Genomic DNA, 17,994 nt, shown 5'->3' with positions numbered 1-17,994 from the left:
AGAGGAGCCGTAAACTTCCGGAATTCAAAAGGTTGAGAACTAACACTCACGGTTGAGCACTGTTACTGCTGGCAACCAAGATCTGTAAGTTTATCAATGATAATAATTGGGGGAAAATGTATGAAATGATTCTTACTCCATAGATAATTCTAAATTTGAAGTCGTTATTCATTGCTTTTTGTTAATTCTTAGTCATTTCGGAGATAAAGTTCCACCATTAATCACTTCAAAGATGTAGAATACTGTTGTTGTTGTTGTTGTTGTTTAAGTTTCGCAACAGTCAAACCAACCAACTTGTTTCTAATTGACTGCTGTATGGTTTATTTTAATGTACAAGCCATTATATTTGTCCTGAGTCGGACGTCTATAGCTTGAGTGCAGCGAATCCCGCTAACAGTGGCGCCGAGAAGTACCTGCCATGGTACACACTACGTCTGTGTAACTCTTCGATTTCATCTACCCAAATTAATGTCCTATCGAGTGTTTCTGTTAGGTTTACTCACTGTTATGATTTATTTAACAGTTTTATGTACTGATGAGTCTAGAATAGAATAAGAAATAGAATAGAAATGCAGTATTTCTTGTGAATGCGTCTTTGAGATATACGGATGAGACAACACACCTGAGGTATTACAACTGACACAGCCATGAGGGCTGTCAACAGAGTTGTGTGATTTATTTTTTAATAGTGTTTATTTTGTTGGCGTGTACATCAGGTTGAAAATCCAGTTTCATGAATTTAATGTTTGTTGCTTGGCAGCTGCACATGGACATTTGTCTTTGTTGCCCCATTTTCAATAATACTGTGGACTGATTTGGTTTTTGCCTTGTGAAAACTTCGTATTTTTCTGTTTTGTCAGCTTTCTGTGTTGGAATGGGATCTCCCACAAAGACACCAAGAAGGTATGATCTTTTCTCAGAGGGATCACATAATCAGCATCCGTTCCTAAATTACTGTTGAAAATGTCCTCTCGCTCCAGTTATGTAATCAGTACTTGACAGGCCATTATATTATCCCACAGGGCCAGCAGTCTTAACCGTGGTCGAACCCCTGTTGGAGAACTTGAGTCACCACTCCCTCCTGTCCAGGAGCGACTGGCATATTTGTGTCCCTCCAGAGAACTCCTGGAGTTTTACAGGGAGAAGATTGCCCAGTATGATGAGGAACATGAAGAACTTCTGCAGACATTGGAGAAGTACAGAGCAGTCACAGATGACCAGGTTAGCCACACATACGAGTCTAATATGGTTTAATAAGTGCACTGAAGTATATTTTCTGGGGTAACCAAAGCATCATAACCAATGTCCTTCCAGCATAAGCTCCAGTGTGAACTACGCCTGCGTGAAGAGGAAATTGCAGAGCTGCAAAATGCACTGAGTGATATGCAGGTGTACCTTTTCCAGGAGAGAGAGCAATCATTGCGACTTTACGCAGAAAATGACAGATTAAAGATCAGGTTAGTGTAACTGCAGTGCAAGTTCACTGATTGTAGACTAATTTTACAGAATGAGGAAAACACCTGTGTGTGTGTGTGTGTTTACTGTTGCATAGAGAATTGGAAGACAGAAAGAAGATCCAGAAACTTCTGACTCTGGTTGGTCCAGAGGAAGATGACATGACATATTTGCATCGAGAACCTCCACATAAGGTACACATTTTAATTTTTTGAATTTTAAATGTAAGTTTTATTTAACGGTTTACACATTCTTTGGGTCTATCAGCTGTTTAAGCTGCTTCCCGAAAACTTAAGCATGAGCAGGGTGATGTTTTGTTATCATTCTTCTCCCCATTGTCTTGTTTTTCAACATGAATCAAATTTGGAGAACATGACTATTTTTCTATTTTCAATTCATTCTGTTCTGATTGAAAATGCTAAAAAGAAATATAGTTATTTAAAGATATTCACAAAATTTATGATGTTTTTGCACTTATGTCTCAGGTCACTATTGCACAGAAGAACAGTGTAATCACGCAGGAAGAACATCTCAGTATCAGAGGAACAAAGCCGAGGCTTGCCGGGACCAAGAAAGGTTGGATTTCACCTTACTACAGCTGTTATTTTGTCATACGGATAATATCAGTGCAGTTATGTCTTTGTTAACAGCAAATGCAGACTGAGAGTTGTGAGGTTTTTGCAAAAACCCAAAGATAGGTAGTGGTTTTTGATCAATGTTTTGATTTTCTGGTGCTTGAAACAGAAGATAGCAGAAGACAAGTTCCATCAGACGGTGCAAATGCAGAGAGCCTAGAAAAATACAAGAGTGATAACCGGTCATTGCTACTACAGGTGAGTAAGTGGGTCTTTCTAAATTCAGAAATGGAGATTACTGTGCTCTTGTTAATCCTTATTTGTCCTTAGTGCAGTCAGTTAATCAAGGTTTTGTCTCTTCATGTACAGGTTGAGGCCTTGCAAGCTCAATTGCAAGAACAGACCCGTTTGGCCAAAGAGCAGGTTGAATCTCTGCTTGATGACAGAAACATTAAGTCAGAGGAGGCACAAGCACAGCGGCTCCACGATCAGAAGCGAATGGCATCTCTGACTGACAAGTAAATCTCCATTTTTAACTGTTAACTACTGTGGGATACAATGTAGCTTAGTTTATCTTGAAGCTCTGAAGCACTTTTTAAAAAAAAATAATCTTACATGTTACCTTTTGTCAGTCAGTTTTAGACTGAGCTCATAGTTTTCCTCTCATTTGACACATCAGGCTGGAGCGAACCCAGAACCTATTGTATGAGAGTACGAAAGACTTTTTAAAGCTGAAGTTTGACACGCGCTCTCAGGAGAAGAGTTGGATGTCCGAAAAAGATCGGCTGCTGAGAGAACTCGAGTCCGACCACAAAGGGAAGAGGAAAGCTGGATCTGCCAGCACACCACTAGGGCGAACACAGAGGCTCAGCAGGAGCACCTCCATGCTTCCACCCGATCCTCAGCCAGAGGCTCAGCACGCACGGAAAGAGGAACTGAAGGTACAATTTAAAAACAAAAAAGTTATGTTGTTTTTTTTCTCTCTCCAAAATCCAAGTTTATTTACTCTGGCAATGGTCAAGTATAGTGAGAAACTCTTATTTAAATTTCTACTAGAAACAGCGTAAAACAAATCAATGATGGTTGATGCTCACTCCTGGTAACAAATACCAGGCAGCCATGTTGTATTTGCACTAAAATAGCAAGATAAGGGAATAAGTGTACCACATACTACTTTTCTTTTTTTGGTTGCTAGACTTTATTGCTTAACAAGACTATTGTTCCCATCAGGTGCTGCAGGACAAGCTGAAACAATCTCACCGTCTGGCCGAGATGTACAGGGAGCAGTGTATTAGTTTGGAGTCAGAGTTGGCCAAGATCAAAGAGGAGGGGGACTTTAGCAGGGAAATATTTCAGGTATCACTGACTGATCTCAATGTGTTAAAATCACCTGACACATTTCTGACTATGTGTTATGCAGTGTTTCTTGAAATCATTTACATTTTAAATGACCAGGAGCGATCCGACAAGATGACCAAGCGCCTTCAGCTCATGACTCAGCGCTACAAGGCACTGGAAAAGAGGAGAGCCATGGAAGTGGAGGGCTACAAAACAGATCTAAAAAACCTCAGAGAGAAATTCAAAGATATAGAAAAACAAATTATTAAGGTAAAGATAAAACTTTTGCTGTTGTTTTCTTGTAGTGTAAAGATTTATTATGTTTATTGTAACATTTATCATTAGGTCTTTGTTCCAAACCTAGCCGTAAACATTTTGGGATTAACAAATCCTAAATTAGCATAGTTGAAAGTTATTCAAATTTCACTTTCCATACCACTCTAATCAATGCAAAAAAATAAATGAGTTAAATCTGTTTTTCCATAAATCCTCTTCTTCAGGCAACCTTGAATATTGGGCCTAATCAGGACTTGGCCATTTTGCATGAAGTACGTGAGACCAACGTCAGAACAAAGAAGGTTCAGGGTGAGCTGATGGCACTGAAGGCAAAAATCTATGGACTGGAAAATGAGCTAAAGTTCAGCTGAAAAATGGAATAACTCATCTGCAAGAAACTAGAGTTTATCATAGTTTTAGTTTTGCTGATTTCTTTTGTGTGTGTGTGAATGAACTTTTTTTTACCTACTTTTTAATAATAAAGATGTTTGTTATAACAAAGTGAAAAAGAATCTCGCTATTTTGGGCTTGTTGGGTTTTCTCTTTTTTTCTCAGCAGTATTGCTATTTCTGAAAAGGAACAAAACTGACAGTTATTCAGCATTTACAAATCTTTCTAGTTTTCAATCTAAACAACGAAGAATTGAGCAAAGGGTCATAAATGAGAAAATTTGGGTAGAGTTAACGGAGGATCCAAAAAATGGAAACTATAAACTAACAGAAGAGGAGACAACATAATACAGAATAATAATAGGTTAAAAGAGATGTGATTTTGACGGACAATGAAAGCAGAATGCAATACTAATTATTTTTTAGCACTTCAAATTCAAAACTATAATCAAAGGAATAATCAGCTCTGTAGTATCAGCAGAGGTTAATACCACACGTCACACGCACAATTCCAATAAATCAGTTACAGTCAAGGTTTCGTTTGTTCAGAAGGGCCGGTCGCTGTTTCCGGCGCTCCTCCCGGAAGTTCTTTTATGTACGCGTGCAGCCTTGCGCATGCGCTGTACTGCTGTGCACGGACTTTCCTCAGTTATTGTACTGTACGACTGAAGCTGTAACAACATGACGAGATAGTGGAAAAACCAAACTTATTGACGGTCAACGCGTCTATTTTGGCAGAACCTGCGACCTTCAGTGACTGTTAGTGCGACTGAGACTGTGCGACCGTATCGGGGTGTGTTGTGTCCGTCCCAAGTGCCTGGAGTCATGCAGAGGATCCGATCCCTGAGAACCGGCTGGCAGCTGCTCAAGTCGCAATACGAGCGAGCAGCAAAACACCTCGACTCGGCGCCTTTCAGTCCACGATCGTACAGCCGCGTAAGTTGGTGTTTGTGTAAAGTGCAGAAAAGTATATACTTCCCGAAGTTATTGTTGTTGTTATTATCTGCTGCTTCTGTGTTAAAGGGCAAACACGTGTCATCATTCAGTAAGAGGCGCATCTAACGCCGCACCAAGTGTGTTCACAACATAGTAACAGTTGGATGGTTAATTATAAGACTTGTTATTACCATCAACTTCAGTCACTGTATTTGCAACTTTACTACAGGTGACACTCCAGAGGTGTTTTGGAGAGTGAGATGAGGGTTCACTAAATATTTTAGGGAGAATTTTAGTAGTTCTGAAATGCTGCAAGATGCTACATAGCTTGATTTTGAAATAGTGAACAGAAAAACACACCTATCAAATCAAGTCAATTAAAAATTGCTTGGTTGTTGTTTTTTTTTGTTGTTGTTGTTTTTTCAAAATTGAAGTGAAAAGGTTATGAGATCACAGTGTATCGGTTTAGATATAAATTATTACTAATATATCATGGCGCCATTTCAAAAACAGTAGAGAAATGAAGCAAAATAGAGATGGAGGATGACTGGATAATAGAAACTCTCTAAGGTTCTAATGGAGAAAAGCAACATCAGCATTCAGCCATTGCAATCTAAATATTCAATGTTTCTACTTGTGTAACTCTTGTCTTTTGGAAAATATTGCTCATTGTTCGTGAACTATGTCGCAGCAGCGAAATCAAAGACAGATTAAAGACAAAAGAATATAACACGAGAGAAATTGAGTTCTTGTTTTGCATGAAATGCGAGACTAAAAAAAAATAATTAAAGTGAAAGTAAAAGTGGTGTCTAGACTTGACACCAAATGGTACTGAGCTGTAGAGCTGAGACTTTTCATCGGTCACAGCACAATACAGAAACTTGTTAGATTGTTGGCAGGTCAGTTTCTCACGTACCTCACTATGATCGCTGCCTCAACAATCACATCATTTTCACTGTGCACGTTGGAAGGCTTTCCCACTTGTGAAAACATCTGCTTTCACGAAAATGGTCAGTCTCTGTACATGTGTGTTGGTAAACTCCAATGCAAAATCCCATTTCTGCTGTCGTATATGCCTAATGTCTTTGCCGTGTCAATCCTCCCTCAGTGGGCTAGAGCCAGTGCTGCTGAGTCTATTGCCTACTGTGCAGAAAGCTGCTGTTTTCATGTGAAATTGGTAGGAGAACTGATCTAGGTATAGGATAATGAAGGGGTGGGCAAATTTTTTTGACTGGTGGGCCACAAAATTCTAAAATTTGTATGGCCCCCGGGCCGTAGTTTGCCCACGCCAGGAATAGTGCATGCAAATCCATGTTCAATGAGTACCATATAATACATATTCGACATGTAAATTTCTGCTGCTGGTTTTGTCTCCCAGAAGTTGTCACAGCAAGTTAATGAACGAGCTTGTGTCTTCACGCTGCTCAGTGCTCTCTCCTCTGTGGCCCAGGTCTCTCCTCAGGGCCCCAACTCTTTCGGGCTCCTCTTTGACATCGATGGCGTGCTGGTGCGAGGCAGAACCCCGATCCCTGCAGCCAAGCAGTGTTTTAGAAACCTGGTGGACAGCAGTGGGAAGTACAAGGTGCCCGTGGTGTTTGTCACCAACGCTGGAAACTGCATGAGGCAAGCCAAAGCTGAGCATTTGTCTGACATGCTCGATGTGGAGGTAAATTGTCGACGTCACACGGCAAACCCACACGTTGTCTTAGATTTTTGTTTGAGTTATGCCTCTTTTGACTTTATCTTAGGTGTCTCCAGACCAGGTCATGCTGTCCCATAGTCCTTTGAGAATGTTTACCAAGTTCCATAAAATGCGCGTGCTGGTGTCAGGACAGGGTCCAGTGGAAGAGGTCGCTCACAAGTATCCTGTCTAGGGACTTTGTTTGATCTCTCTCTCTCTCTCCTTCTCCCTCTCTCTCTCCCTCTCCCTCCCTCTCTCTCTCTCTCTCTCTCTCTCTCTCTCTCTCTCTCTCTCTCTCGACCTTTGCATGTTCTATTTAATCAGTGAGTTTTTGCCAAGTTATCAGTGTTTAATATTTGTACTCTTTGTTTCCTTTACTGCCTGGTTGCCTCGTTGAGGCTCCGTCACGGTTTCCACAGCTGCTCACAGTTACAGAAATTCATCATTTGTGCCTTAAATAAAACTGAAGAGAAAATGGTGGTTTACTGAACGTAATCATTGGTTCTTTGATAACCGAGTGAGGTGTTTCACGATTGGAATTGCTCTCGCGCGCCAATGACACAACCTCTGTCCATGACAGACAGGTCAAACAGTGCCTGGGGCCCGCCCCCACAGAGTACCATCGTGAAACACAGAATGAAGTTAGAAAAATTATAATTTTCCACCTATTCCACACTATTTGTTTTCTCTTTATCCATACTTGTAATTCAGCTTATTTCTATGTGTAATTTGACTTTAACTACCAATCCTACAGCCTGGGTTTTCAGGATGTTGTTACTATAGATATGCTCAGAGAGGCCTATCCTGTTCTAGATGTTGTGGATCATAACAGAAGACCCAAAGACAGCGTGAGTACTGCCAATTTTACTTCTGAATATACATGCATACACAGTGCTCTCGGAAATATTGTTACATCTGTGTGTATCCTACAGGTTCCTCCCACTAAAGGCTTGCGGCCCATAGATGGTAAGTTTCCTCACAGAATGACCCACAAGCAATTCTTACAGCACTCACACACGTCGGATTCATTCAGCACCCATTTGCTCCAACAGCTGTCATCTTATTCGGCGAACCGATCAGATGGGAGACCAACTTCCAGCTTATTGTAGACGTGCTGCTGACCAATGGGAACCCAGACAATGACTGGAGTTCTCAACGGTACCCTCACATCCCTGTTCTGGCCTGTAACATGGACCTGCTCTGGATGGCCGAGGCCAAGAATCCCAGGTGATTTGTTTGTGCGATTGGAAAGGTCTTTGAATGTGACCTGTCGCGGTGTTATTACACCACTACGGATTTTTGTCTCGTAGGTTCGGGCACGGCATGTTCCTGGTGTGCTTGGAGAGTTTGTACAAGAAGATCACAGGCCGTGAGCTGAAGTACGAGGCTCTGATTGGTAAACCCAGCGTGGTGACGTACAACTATGCTGAGCTGCTGGTCAAGCAGCAGGCCGAGAGCCTCGGCTGGACCAGCCCTGTGAAGAGGCTGTATGCTATCGGGTAAACCATGGTGTCAACACCGGAGCGTGGCTCCAGCAGCGTTGATCGTCACATACTTCTGTTACTACTCTTTAATGCATTGCAGTACTTTTGACATGGTAGTGACCACAATTGCACACTACTACCTTTTTCCCCTCGCCGGTGGTTTTTGTTAAACCAGCTTGTTCAAACAAATACTTTTTTTTTTAAATGGTAAAATGCAATCAGACAATAAAGACAGCCAAGGCAACAGTTTGCCACACATAAACAGAATGCACATCACAACAGTGGCCTTATTCAAATGTGATAACATAGATACAAGCACGTTAGTTAACTCCCCACCAATGCGGTACTAGTTTTAACTAGAACGCTAATGCTACATCAACAATGTGGCTCTTCATTTTTTGTATACATCCCAGCGTTGGCACACTACTCACTTTAAATATTAGGCCTAGAGTGAAAGCAGATGGCCGCCCTGCTGAGTCGGGGTCTGCTCAAGGTTTCTTCCCACTGGGGAGTTTTTCCTGCCCTCTGTCGCTTCATGCTTTCTCTTTGATTGAGCAGAGCGCTTGTAGATGCCTCCGAGACCAATTTAGTGTTTTATGAAGACAGGTTCATTGATCAAAAAGCAGAAAAGTTTGAAATTTGGAACACAGTTTGTTTCAGCATTATTATTTGACACAAATTCAACCTAAAGCCTGATTTTCTGTGGAAGTTGTGTCCTAAAAACCTGTTTTTTCCTGCTTCTGTCTTACCAGAGATAACCCAATGGCTGACATCTACGGCGCCAACCTCTACAACCGCTACCTTCAGACATCTCAACGTGCCAAAGCCCAAATGCAGGCCAAGGGCGGCGCACACGCTTCAGATCCTCCGGCGGATTCAGTTGATGGCGTCCATCAAATGACCTCAACAGAACTCGGAGGAGGTTCCAACGTGTTCGAGACATCAGAGGAGCTCCCTGGGGGATGCAGCTCCATCCTGGTGTGCACCGGCGTGTACAGCAGGGACCAGCAGGAGCTGCCCTCTGACCCCAATCAGACTGTCACTGAGCAGCGCATCTTCCACGGTCACAGGGACTTCCGCTTCGACCCCAGCCTCACGCAGCCTTCCTTTGTGGTGGAGGACGTGAAGGAGGCTGTGGAGCTGGTGTTTCAACAGGAAGGTTGGCCTCTAGAGTAGGATCAACTCCATCAACTCGCCTCACTGCTCTTGTATGCCTGCAAGAGTCCCAAACTGCAACTAGAGAGAGTTTCTCTGCTGTCCGTTCTATTAATGTCTGCCTGGAATGGTCGGAGGGAAAATGTAGCGGTCGCAGACATTTGTGGTGCAGTGCCAAACCATGTGATGCGAAAAGCAATTCCAACTAAGTTTAGATGATAAATGTTCAAAGGTTAAATTAAGTCCGTGATGGTACGGTAGTGTTTCAGCTGTTTGTTTTTTTTTTTTTCAGTGTTTTCGTTTTGATGCCTCCATTTACTTTATGTGCAGCAAAAAGTCAAAGACTCTGGTTTGACTGAGGGTTTACACGACAGCAAGACTCTTCAGATAGATATTGATTTTAAACTTTACACTTGGCACACGCAGGTCTTCACTGATGCAGTTCTGCCGTTTGTTTTCCCCCATCATCATATTTTGTTGTCCTTTTTACGCAAGGTGAAAGTTCAACAAGCACAAGTACTACAAATACTGGCAAGATCAAGTCACCATTTCATCATGTAGTAACCTGCCACTTTAGATTCAGACCTCAGTTCGCAGCAAGATTGTTTCCTTAAGAATGGTTTAAAACTCTTAGACTAACACTGCAGTTTATGATGGTGCTTATTTTTATGTCACATAATTTTAGGCAAGGTCATATTGTGAAAGTTTGGGGTTAGTGTGTTTTAAAGATCAATTACGGTACACTTGTAGCAGCAGTAAATAACCAGCACTGGTTTATTATATATGTGTAATATGTACATACAATAAGGAACTCTGGTAACGGACTTTAAAGCCATAATGTAAGACATGACAGACGCACAACATTGCTTGTCAAGTCAACTTTATAACAGTCTTCTAACAGAATCGGTGTGCTTTGTGATAGATCACAGTCAGCTGCTGGCTTCCTCAGCCAAACGGTACAAAATACATTTTTATAGGCAAATGCCACCAAAACATGTGCTGCTCACACTAAAATGTGTACAAATAAAACATGAACATATACAACAACTAGATTCACACAGTCCTCAGTGAATGACCTGGTCGGGAAAATGTTGCAGACACTTCAGCCTTCCATCAAGGTTTTCTCAGAAGTATTTTACAGTGTACTTGGCGTGTCAGTCAGCTCAGCACCCGCACTTCTTATCTGAGGACGCAGCGCCGTGGATGGGTTGGGAGCTGTTGCTCAAGATCAGCGGAGGAGAGTCTCGAATGGCCTCGTCTGTGGTGTTCATGCCGTTGCGAGCCAGCAGCTCCCGGGCCATGAGGACGAAGGCGGCGTCCACATTCTGAGCCTCCTTGGCTGAGGTTTCCAAGGAGGCCAGCACGTTGTTGTTTTCTGCCAGAGTGCAGGCGTCCTCGAACAAGACCTGCCTCTGGGCTTCCAGGTCCGACTTATTACCTGCAGTGAAGAAAGTAAGAAGCGCTGATGTCATTTTGGAAGTAGGAAGTCAACACAGGCCAACATTTTAATTAGAAAAAACCCCAAAAAGTATTAAAAAAAAATAATAATCCTGGACATCTTAAGGGAAATTATTTGTGTTGTTCACAAGATAGATAATATGGGATTTTTTAAAGGATTAATAACGGTTAACGGTTAGTGTTCAAAATCTGAAAAAACAGTTAATAGTGATAAGATTTCTAACATTTTATTAAATGTTTAATGTGTGAAGGGTGCATCTTAAGCTAATGTGCTGCAAATGTTTTATTGCATTATGTTGGGAGTGTGGAAATCTTCCTGCGTCACTTCCCCACAGAGACAAATCAATCAACTTCCTGAAACCAAGTAAACTAATAGGCAGAGAGGTTGAAATCCCAAAAATCTAGTTGCAATTTGTGAATCATGACTGGTTTTCATGTTATTCGAGTATGACAAACATTCAAGCAACATTTTTGCTTACCAATGACGATGATCACCACACTGGCAGCTCCCAACTGCTCCACCTCCCTGATCCACTGGGGCACAGATTCAAACGTGCTGCGGCGCGTGATGTCGTAGGCGACTATGGCCCCGTGTGCACTGCGGTAGTAGCTCTGAGTGATAGTGCGGAAACGCTCCTGTCCCGCTGTGTCCCACACCTGCATCTGCAGCAGGATAATGAGCGTGAACAACTCTACTGAGCAACTACCATTTTGAATGTGTTGAGCCAGGCTTTGTGCTCTCAAGTACGCATGCAGTTAACACGTCAACACACCCAGAAAACAAACACACAATTCCAAAAGTTGCTCACACACACTCCTCTTTCTCCAAAACAGTAAGTGGAACAAGCATGGCCCCAGAGAAGGTACGGTACACAACTGTGTTACATAAACAGGCTTTTTTTGTGAGACTAGTTGAAAAACAATCTGCACTCGGCAAATGTATGTGTGAAGATCTAAGAAATGAAATAAAAATGATAATATATGACCTACCTTGACTTTTTTGCCATCAATGTCCAGGGTGCGGACACTAAAATCTACCCCAATTGTGTTTTGCTGCTTCTCCACGAAAATGCCAGACTTAAAGCTCTGAACGACGCAGGTCTTTCCCACGTTTGAGTCCCCAACCAGGATGATTTTGAATAGAAAGTCAAAAGAGTCATCAATCTCCGGCCCAGCGGACTGCATGGTGTTGGGAAAAATACATACAAAGAAAAAGACGCTGAGGCCAAACGCTAGATCCAGGACTTCTTGTGTCTTGACGTAACAGAACTGGTTCCTTGCAAGTTGTGTCAATAAAAACTAGAGTCTATTTACAGAAACAGTGGTCATATCCGTGTCAGGAAAAAAGGACAAATCGGGTTTCTACAAGTTGCAGAGTAGCTTTTCATCTGGGTTCATCTAATGCATATGTATACAGTATACACAATCTTACTTTTAACATCCTGGTTCAATTCCAATGGGTGACATTTTGTGCTCCTTCAGATTTCAATACGTAACAAAAAAATCCACAATGATCTCATTTTGAAACGATAAATTCCACAGCAAGTAGAAAATCACCATTTAGAAGTCGTCCACACTCGCAGTCAATATTGAAATAACTTGCTGAACATAAGTGAGCCTATTTTGCCCTTTGGACTATCACTCCTCCCGTGTGACACACCTCTCCCACCTGCTATTATAAATCCTGGACAACTATAGCCCCACCTCTTACCTGGCGTGGAAGGAGTGTTCTCAAATTACCAGCCCACTTGCTCCACTGCATCATGGGACGTTGACTTTTTTTTCCTGCTGTTTCTTAACCAGAACTCCACAGCTGAAAAATTCAGAAATTACAAATGAAGCACCATAGTGAGTAAAAAAAAAAAAATCAGACCAATTGTGTCTGAATGCACTCATTTACAACAAGCTATGACATTAGTCACTTTCCCCTTTAAATGCTATAACTTATTTACGAAAAGTCAAACGCTGAATGCTCCTGAACACAACAGCAAGTCTTTGATGACGGCAGGCTTCACAGAACACAGACTTCATACCTTCTGTAATGGGCTCTCTTTTAGCACATCGCAAACACTTGATGTCTTAATTTTTTTAACAGTTTAATATTGGTTCAAGAATATTTTCTTTCCCTCAGTACATTTAGCCCCACTGCTGAGTACTGTCAACCAACACGTTCCACAGCAGACAACCACAGTAATGAGATCAGCGCCGAATTAGGCAAAGTAAAACACAGCTGACAATTTAAGAGGTGTAACTTAAGGCTGGTTACTCTAAAATACAATATAGCTTAAATCTTGTTACCTCGCACTGCATGTATTGGTATCGCAGCGAAATGTTCACAGAGAATGAGCAGAATGAATGTGAATCAGCGTCTCTCTCCCTCTCCCTCTCTCTCTCACCACCCCCTCACTCGTGTCTGTCGTCATCTCGGCCCACACAAGAACAAGGCACAGCTGGACGCAGAACAATGTGTGAGTGTGAGGGGCACTTGACCAAGCAGTTGGGGGGCTGTGCTATCTTTGGCTGCGACCAGCAACCCGCCATCTTTCAAGCATGTGTGGCTGATGCCTCATCAAAAGCAGTGGCTGGCCAGCCACTTAGTGGTGACACCAGCGACGTGCACAGAGGAGGCCTCCACATTTCCAAACTAAAGATTGGAGTTTAAAGGCTGGAACAAACATGACAACATGGTGGTTTTAGGTGGACATTGCAGTTTTATGACAGAAATGTGTAAAAACAACGCAACAGAGCCATGATTGAGTTAAAAAAAAAAAAATAATTCTTTGAGAACGCAGATTGCTTAACAGCAAAAACACTGTACAAAAGAAACCACAACCCAAAATACAAACAGGGTTGCATCTCTGAGTGACCACAGCGAGCTTGGGAAAACTAATACCGGTATGATTCAGCAGAGTCTCTGTTCAAAAACTGTGGTGGTGAATCTTGATGAAATGAGTCTTTCAGTCCGTCTTACAGTCGCAGGGCTCGGACTTGTGTGTCACCTCCAAGGAACCGGATGCACAGCTCCACTCGTGTAGTTTCTTATTCTGAAAGCTGCGCTAGAACTTTGCTGGTGTTTAGTTTTTTTCTGTGACTTTGTACACGACGAAGCACTCTTGGGATTTTCCTGAGGCGGTGTGTGAATCGGTTTCCAGGGTATCGGATTGCAGAAGCTGGGTGATGGATAGAATTTGTCATATGGTCCTAATATTGGGAGAGGGGAAAGGGGGGGGGGGGGAGATCAGTCAGTAATAAGAAATGTAAAGTGGCAACATTACCATGCTTGATGTTAAAACTTTTTTTAATTGCCATCATTCGTCAATGCATAATATTCTACATTCAATTGAATAAAATCTTAGAAATTATTAATTAATGTTTCGTCCAAATGAAAGATATCATTTTTCTAAATTTCAACTAACGTGTGTTTATGAATCGTTCTTTTCCCAGTCTAGTTATATTCATTGCACCACTGTAGTCAACATGAGCCCATTCTCAAACTGCAATCACCATTTAAATAGAACCTGTTGGCCTGTGGAATGTTACAAGCTCTTGTCCTGATTTGCGTGACACAAAATTTATATTTTCAGTAATATAGGGACACTTAAATAACATATATAGATACACACATATACACACACAGTCAAAAACAATCATTAAATTATACTAAATGTTATTATATTTAAATACACATTAGCTTGAATAGCTAATCATTCCAAAGTAGCAAAAAAAAAATGAACATACTTGCTGGGTCAAAGTTAGTTTGGGGACTGGCTCTTCTTTTATCATTAGCTTTTGTCAGCCATTCTTGGAATTTCTCCTCTGCCCTCTGGTGGCACTTTTTTTCCTGCTCCTCCTTTAGGGCGGCTTTTTCCTGTTAAGAATATTTATATATATATATATATATATATATATATATATATATATATATATATATATATATATATATATATATATATATATATATATATAAAAAAAACTTTAGTACAAAAATGTCATTTTTAAAAGCAGAGTAAAACTAAATAATACATGAAACAAAAAGAAGGACGGGCAGATGGACATACCTTCTCTTTTCTTTCCAACTCTGATTTTTCTTGATTCTTCATCTGCAACCACTTTTTATATTTTTGATCAGCTTTCCATTCAGTCTCCATCTGTTTTTCCTTCTGCCTGTGGATCTCCTCCTTTTCTTTGCTCTTTTTTTCTAGCTGCTGATGTTTTTCCTGAAATTGTAGATGGGAGTAAAAATGAAAACTGACTAAGTATTCTAATTTTAAATAACTATTACTGAGTTTAGAAAGCCTGTCTTGTTTACCTGCTCATGTTTCATCTGTAGCCAGTTCTGAATCTTCTCTTCCACGATCATTTTCCTCAGTTTTTGCTCTCTTTCTTCTTGTTCCTTTTTTTCTTTCAGGATATGTTCCTGAGTAAAAGAATACAAAATGTTAACAAGGACAGGGGGAAATTAGAGTGTTTGTACACGTAAAAAGTAAAACAAAACAAAACCGTGGCTTAGAAAGACTCGGTGTGGGATCAAAAGCATCAAATTAGAAAAACAATTGCGATGATCCCACTGAAAATGGACTTTGGCTTGCCTCTTCAGATTTCTTTTCCAATTTAAGACGCTCTTCTTTGGCTTTGTTCACCAGCCACAACTCCCAAGCACTGAGACGAGGTGAACCGACAGACTCCATACTTAAATTAAGCATTCGATCTGAAGGCGTTCTTGGTAGTTCACACCTGCAACAGAAAAATATTTTTCGGCTATATTAATTCCACTGCTACTCCAACCTCATTTAACTGAGTTTGGTGGTCAGAGTAGTAGTAGTAGTAGTAGTAGTAGTAGTAGTAGTAGTAGAGTTTTAAAACAGAAAACTAAATCAAAAGTTACCTGAGGGGGGAAACACTGGATGCAGACATTCTGCTCAGTGAAGGTGAAGCATGTTCATTTGGCACAAACTGTATTTCCTCATCACTGTCACCGCTGTCATAATTGATGGGAGAAAGCTGAGAAAAAGCATCTTCGTTGTCCACAAGGACATCGCAGTCCAAGCCACCGACTCGACGGATATCTGGTCGGTTGCTAATTTTGACAGGGGTTGAGCTGAAGCCAGCGGACGCCGAGGCAGGACAGCTCGGCATTCGACCTCCAGACATCACTAGTCAATGTCTGTTTGGAGGAGCACAACAACAATACATACATCGTTAGCACGTTCCGTGTAATGCTGTTAGGTCACACCATACCTGTAAATTAAGCGGGGTACAGACATACACAACAAGACAGATTCTGAATTTAGGACTAATTCAAAGTAAACAATTTCACTTTGACAGTTTTATAGAGAGGGGTAGCGCTCTAAACAAACTGCTAGCCTGTTGGGCTAGCAGACGTTAACTTTACAACAAAAGCACAACCTTTCATGTTTTTTTTGAAACATTTGCCTTACGTTGTATAGCGCAGCATTTTAAATTAAACATACAAAGGTACATAATGTTTTGGAGGGCTACCTTTTTGTATATTTGAAGATGATCGTTTCCGTCCAGGAAGGTCTTTCAGCAGGCGCTGCAAATGACGTGCTTTCTGAGAGCGTTTCTTCCCATGATACACCGCGGACCAAACCAAACTAGACGCCGTATCCATGGATATGCTTTGGCTTTTATCGCACTTTAAACAGATGCGGGAATATATAGAGAAAATACTACTGCAACCTGTCCAGTCAAACAGATAGGCTGTAATATTTCTTCCCATATGTTTATCTCTGTATGTGTCTCTAAATGCGCCAAAAAATTCTTCGTATCTGGCGAAAAACGTAAAATAAAGTTATACTTGTTTTTAACACATCTAATATTATATAAGCTTTGGTTAATGTCTATTATTTAATTAATTAGTTCATTTTCCATCGGGTTTTTTGTTTTTTTGTTGTTTTTTTTAATTTGTCGTTGTGGTGCAAACACCAGTGCGTTACACGAACGTCTTGCCTCGTGAGTTCTGAGATTCACATGTTAAACAAAACAGTGTCATTGCTGTACAGAAATATATATCCCAACCCGCAAGTTATACATTTGCCAACAAATAAAAAAAGGCAAAGACAATGTTAAAACAGTAAATATCGCAACCAAAAAAAATGGCAGTTAAACCTCGATGCACGAAAGAATCTTTGAAATTGTGGTACAAACTGTTGGGATGTATCGTCGTGGCTGTACGAGGAGGCCGCGGCCTTCGGTGCAATCAGTCAGTCACCCGCCAGAGCTCGAACCTGCATCCACCAATCATAACTGGGCCAAAAAGTTCAGACACCAATTAAATAGGAGCTATGACACAGACCTATTTACATAGAGGAAAGAGTGACCTTCCATGGAAAAAACAATAAAACAGATAAAGGGACAGGTCAGTTTGAAAAGTCAGCTGCTTTAATTATTTGGGTACAACTTCAGATGTTGACTTAGAAAGTTAAGGAATGGGATTAAAAATACTTGGTTTGAGATCCAGGTCAAATTCCAGTTACTTACACGACGATTACCTGGAGGAATGAGAACATTCCCAGATTAAAATAAAAATAAAAATCTACATTTAGACAATACTTCATCCCTTATGTCTACTTCTTTAATACAGGCAAATTATTTAAATCCCAACAGAAATAAAAGCAGAATTCACAGAGATCATTTTCGCATATATCAAAAAAGAATGATGGCCAGCTTGAGAGAAAGGTCATTTCTAGGGTTATAACTGCAACTTGTAACAGTGATTGTCTTTTGGCTAGGAACATGCGTTATTTAAACTCACAATAATGGTGTTTTGTATGTTCTTCAGGTACATCGATTACACCAACAGCTGTTGCCTGTCTGACCCTGCTGAAGTTGGACTGCTGTCACTTCCACTTAACAAGACCACTCTAATTACATGCAGGCATTCAGAAATACTCCCTTTGCTGATGGGCTGCTCTCTCAAAGAGATGAGGCATTTTGCATTTGTTTGCAACTGCCTGCACTTCTAAATTATAATTTAAGGATGCTGTTTTAGTGACTTTACATGTTCTGGATTTGTTATTTAGTTTAATCTTGAAATAAAGTATTTTATTTCTATGTAAACTCTTACATCAAGGTTTAATACCAATGCCTTTGTGGTAGCTGTGGTACTGGAGGTTTTTTCCTCAAAACATTGTTATTGATTATTACATATAATATTCAAACAATACTTAAAATAAGATATAAAGAGACAATTTCACAATTGCAGGGAATAGCAACATGGATATTAT

At 40.8% G+C, this 17,994-nt stretch overlaps 4 protein-coding genes across 7 annotated transcripts; 2 read left to right on the top strand and 2 right to left on the bottom strand.

The window, feature by feature from the left end:
• The first annotated feature begins 1 nt into the window (after position 1).
• On the top strand, positions 2 to 4,156 carry ccdc77 (coiled-coil domain containing 77). Of its 2 annotated transcripts, none has more exons than XM_076038039.1 (12): positions 2 to 84; positions 861 to 903; positions 1,023 to 1,221; positions 1,315 to 1,457; positions 1,553 to 1,649; positions 1,941 to 2,031; positions 2,200 to 2,288; positions 2,400 to 2,548; positions 2,710 to 2,971; positions 3,261 to 3,386; positions 3,486 to 3,638; positions 3,869 to 4,156. In XM_076038039.1, the coding sequence occupies exons 2-12, from the start codon at positions 875 to 877 to the stop codon at positions 4,013 to 4,015; spliced, it is 1,485 nt and encodes a 494-aa protein (XP_075894154.1). In that variant the 5' UTR covers positions 2 to 84; positions 861 to 874; the 3' UTR covers positions 4,016 to 4,156. The 2 variants fall into 2 exon arrangements, with proteins under 2 accessions (XP_075894154.1, XP_075894155.1); XM_076038040.1 differs by lacking the exon at positions 2 to 84 and adding an exon at positions 403 to 421.
• A 496-nt stretch (positions 4,157 to 4,652) lies between these two features.
• hdhd5 (haloacid dehalogenase like hydrolase domain containing 5) lies at positions 4,653 to 10,341 on the top strand. Of its 2 annotated transcripts, none has more exons than XM_076038159.1 (8): positions 4,653 to 4,969; positions 6,420 to 6,635; positions 6,718 to 6,830; positions 7,405 to 7,498; positions 7,583 to 7,616; positions 7,703 to 7,877; positions 7,961 to 8,149; positions 8,887 to 10,341. In XM_076038159.1, the coding sequence occupies exons 1-8, from the start codon at positions 4,859 to 4,861 to the stop codon at positions 9,308 to 9,310; spliced, it is 1,356 nt and encodes a 451-aa protein (XP_075894274.1). In that variant the 5' UTR covers positions 4,653 to 4,858; the 3' UTR covers positions 9,311 to 10,341. The 2 variants fall into 2 exon arrangements, with proteins under 2 accessions (XP_075894274.1, XP_075894275.1); XM_076038160.1 differs by lacking the exon at positions 4,653 to 4,969 and adding an exon at positions 5,837 to 5,979.
• On the bottom strand, positions 10,153 to 16,943 carry rab19 (RAB19, member RAS oncogene family). 2 transcript variants are annotated; one of them, XM_076038163.1, is made up of 5 exons: positions 16,916 to 16,943; positions 12,459 to 12,560; positions 11,738 to 11,926; positions 11,227 to 11,410; positions 10,153 to 10,727 (listed from the first exon to the last, which is right to left on the bottom strand). In XM_076038163.1, the coding sequence occupies exons 2-5, from the start codon at positions 12,510 to 12,512 to the stop codon at positions 10,453 to 10,455; spliced, it is 702 nt and encodes a 233-aa protein (XP_075894278.1). In that variant the 5' UTR covers positions 12,513 to 12,560; positions 16,916 to 16,943; the 3' UTR covers positions 10,153 to 10,452. The 2 variants fall into 2 exon arrangements, with proteins under 2 accessions (XP_075894278.1, XP_075894277.1); XM_076038162.1 differs by lacking the exon at positions 16,916 to 16,943 and adding an exon at positions 13,046 to 13,169.
• ccdc34 (coiled-coil domain containing 34) lies at positions 13,439 to 16,426 on the bottom strand. Its single transcript, XM_076038161.1, has 7 exons — positions 16,247 to 16,426; positions 15,633 to 15,911; positions 15,337 to 15,481; positions 15,057 to 15,164; positions 14,806 to 14,964; positions 14,486 to 14,615; positions 13,439 to 13,948 (listed from the first exon to the last, which is right to left on the bottom strand). The coding sequence occupies exons 2-7, from the start codon at positions 15,896 to 15,898 to the stop codon at positions 13,743 to 13,745; spliced, it is 1,014 nt and encodes a 337-aa protein (XP_075894276.1). The 5' UTR covers positions 15,899 to 15,911; positions 16,247 to 16,426; the 3' UTR covers positions 13,439 to 13,742.
• Positions 16,944 to 17,994: the final 1,051 nt, after the last annotated feature.

The sequence above is a fragment of the Nelusetta ayraudi genome, unplaced genomic scaffold (assembly GCF_046127955.1).
Source record: "Nelusetta ayraudi isolate G7.1 ecotype Tasmania unplaced genomic scaffold, CSIRO-AGI_Nayr_v1 ptg000053l, whole genome shotgun sequence".
Taxonomy (NCBI): domain Eukaryota; kingdom Metazoa; phylum Chordata; class Actinopteri; order Tetraodontiformes; family Monacanthidae; genus Nelusetta; species Nelusetta ayraudi.
Note: the sequence above shows the minus strand (reverse complement) of the source record. Positions and strands in the feature narration are given on the sequence as shown.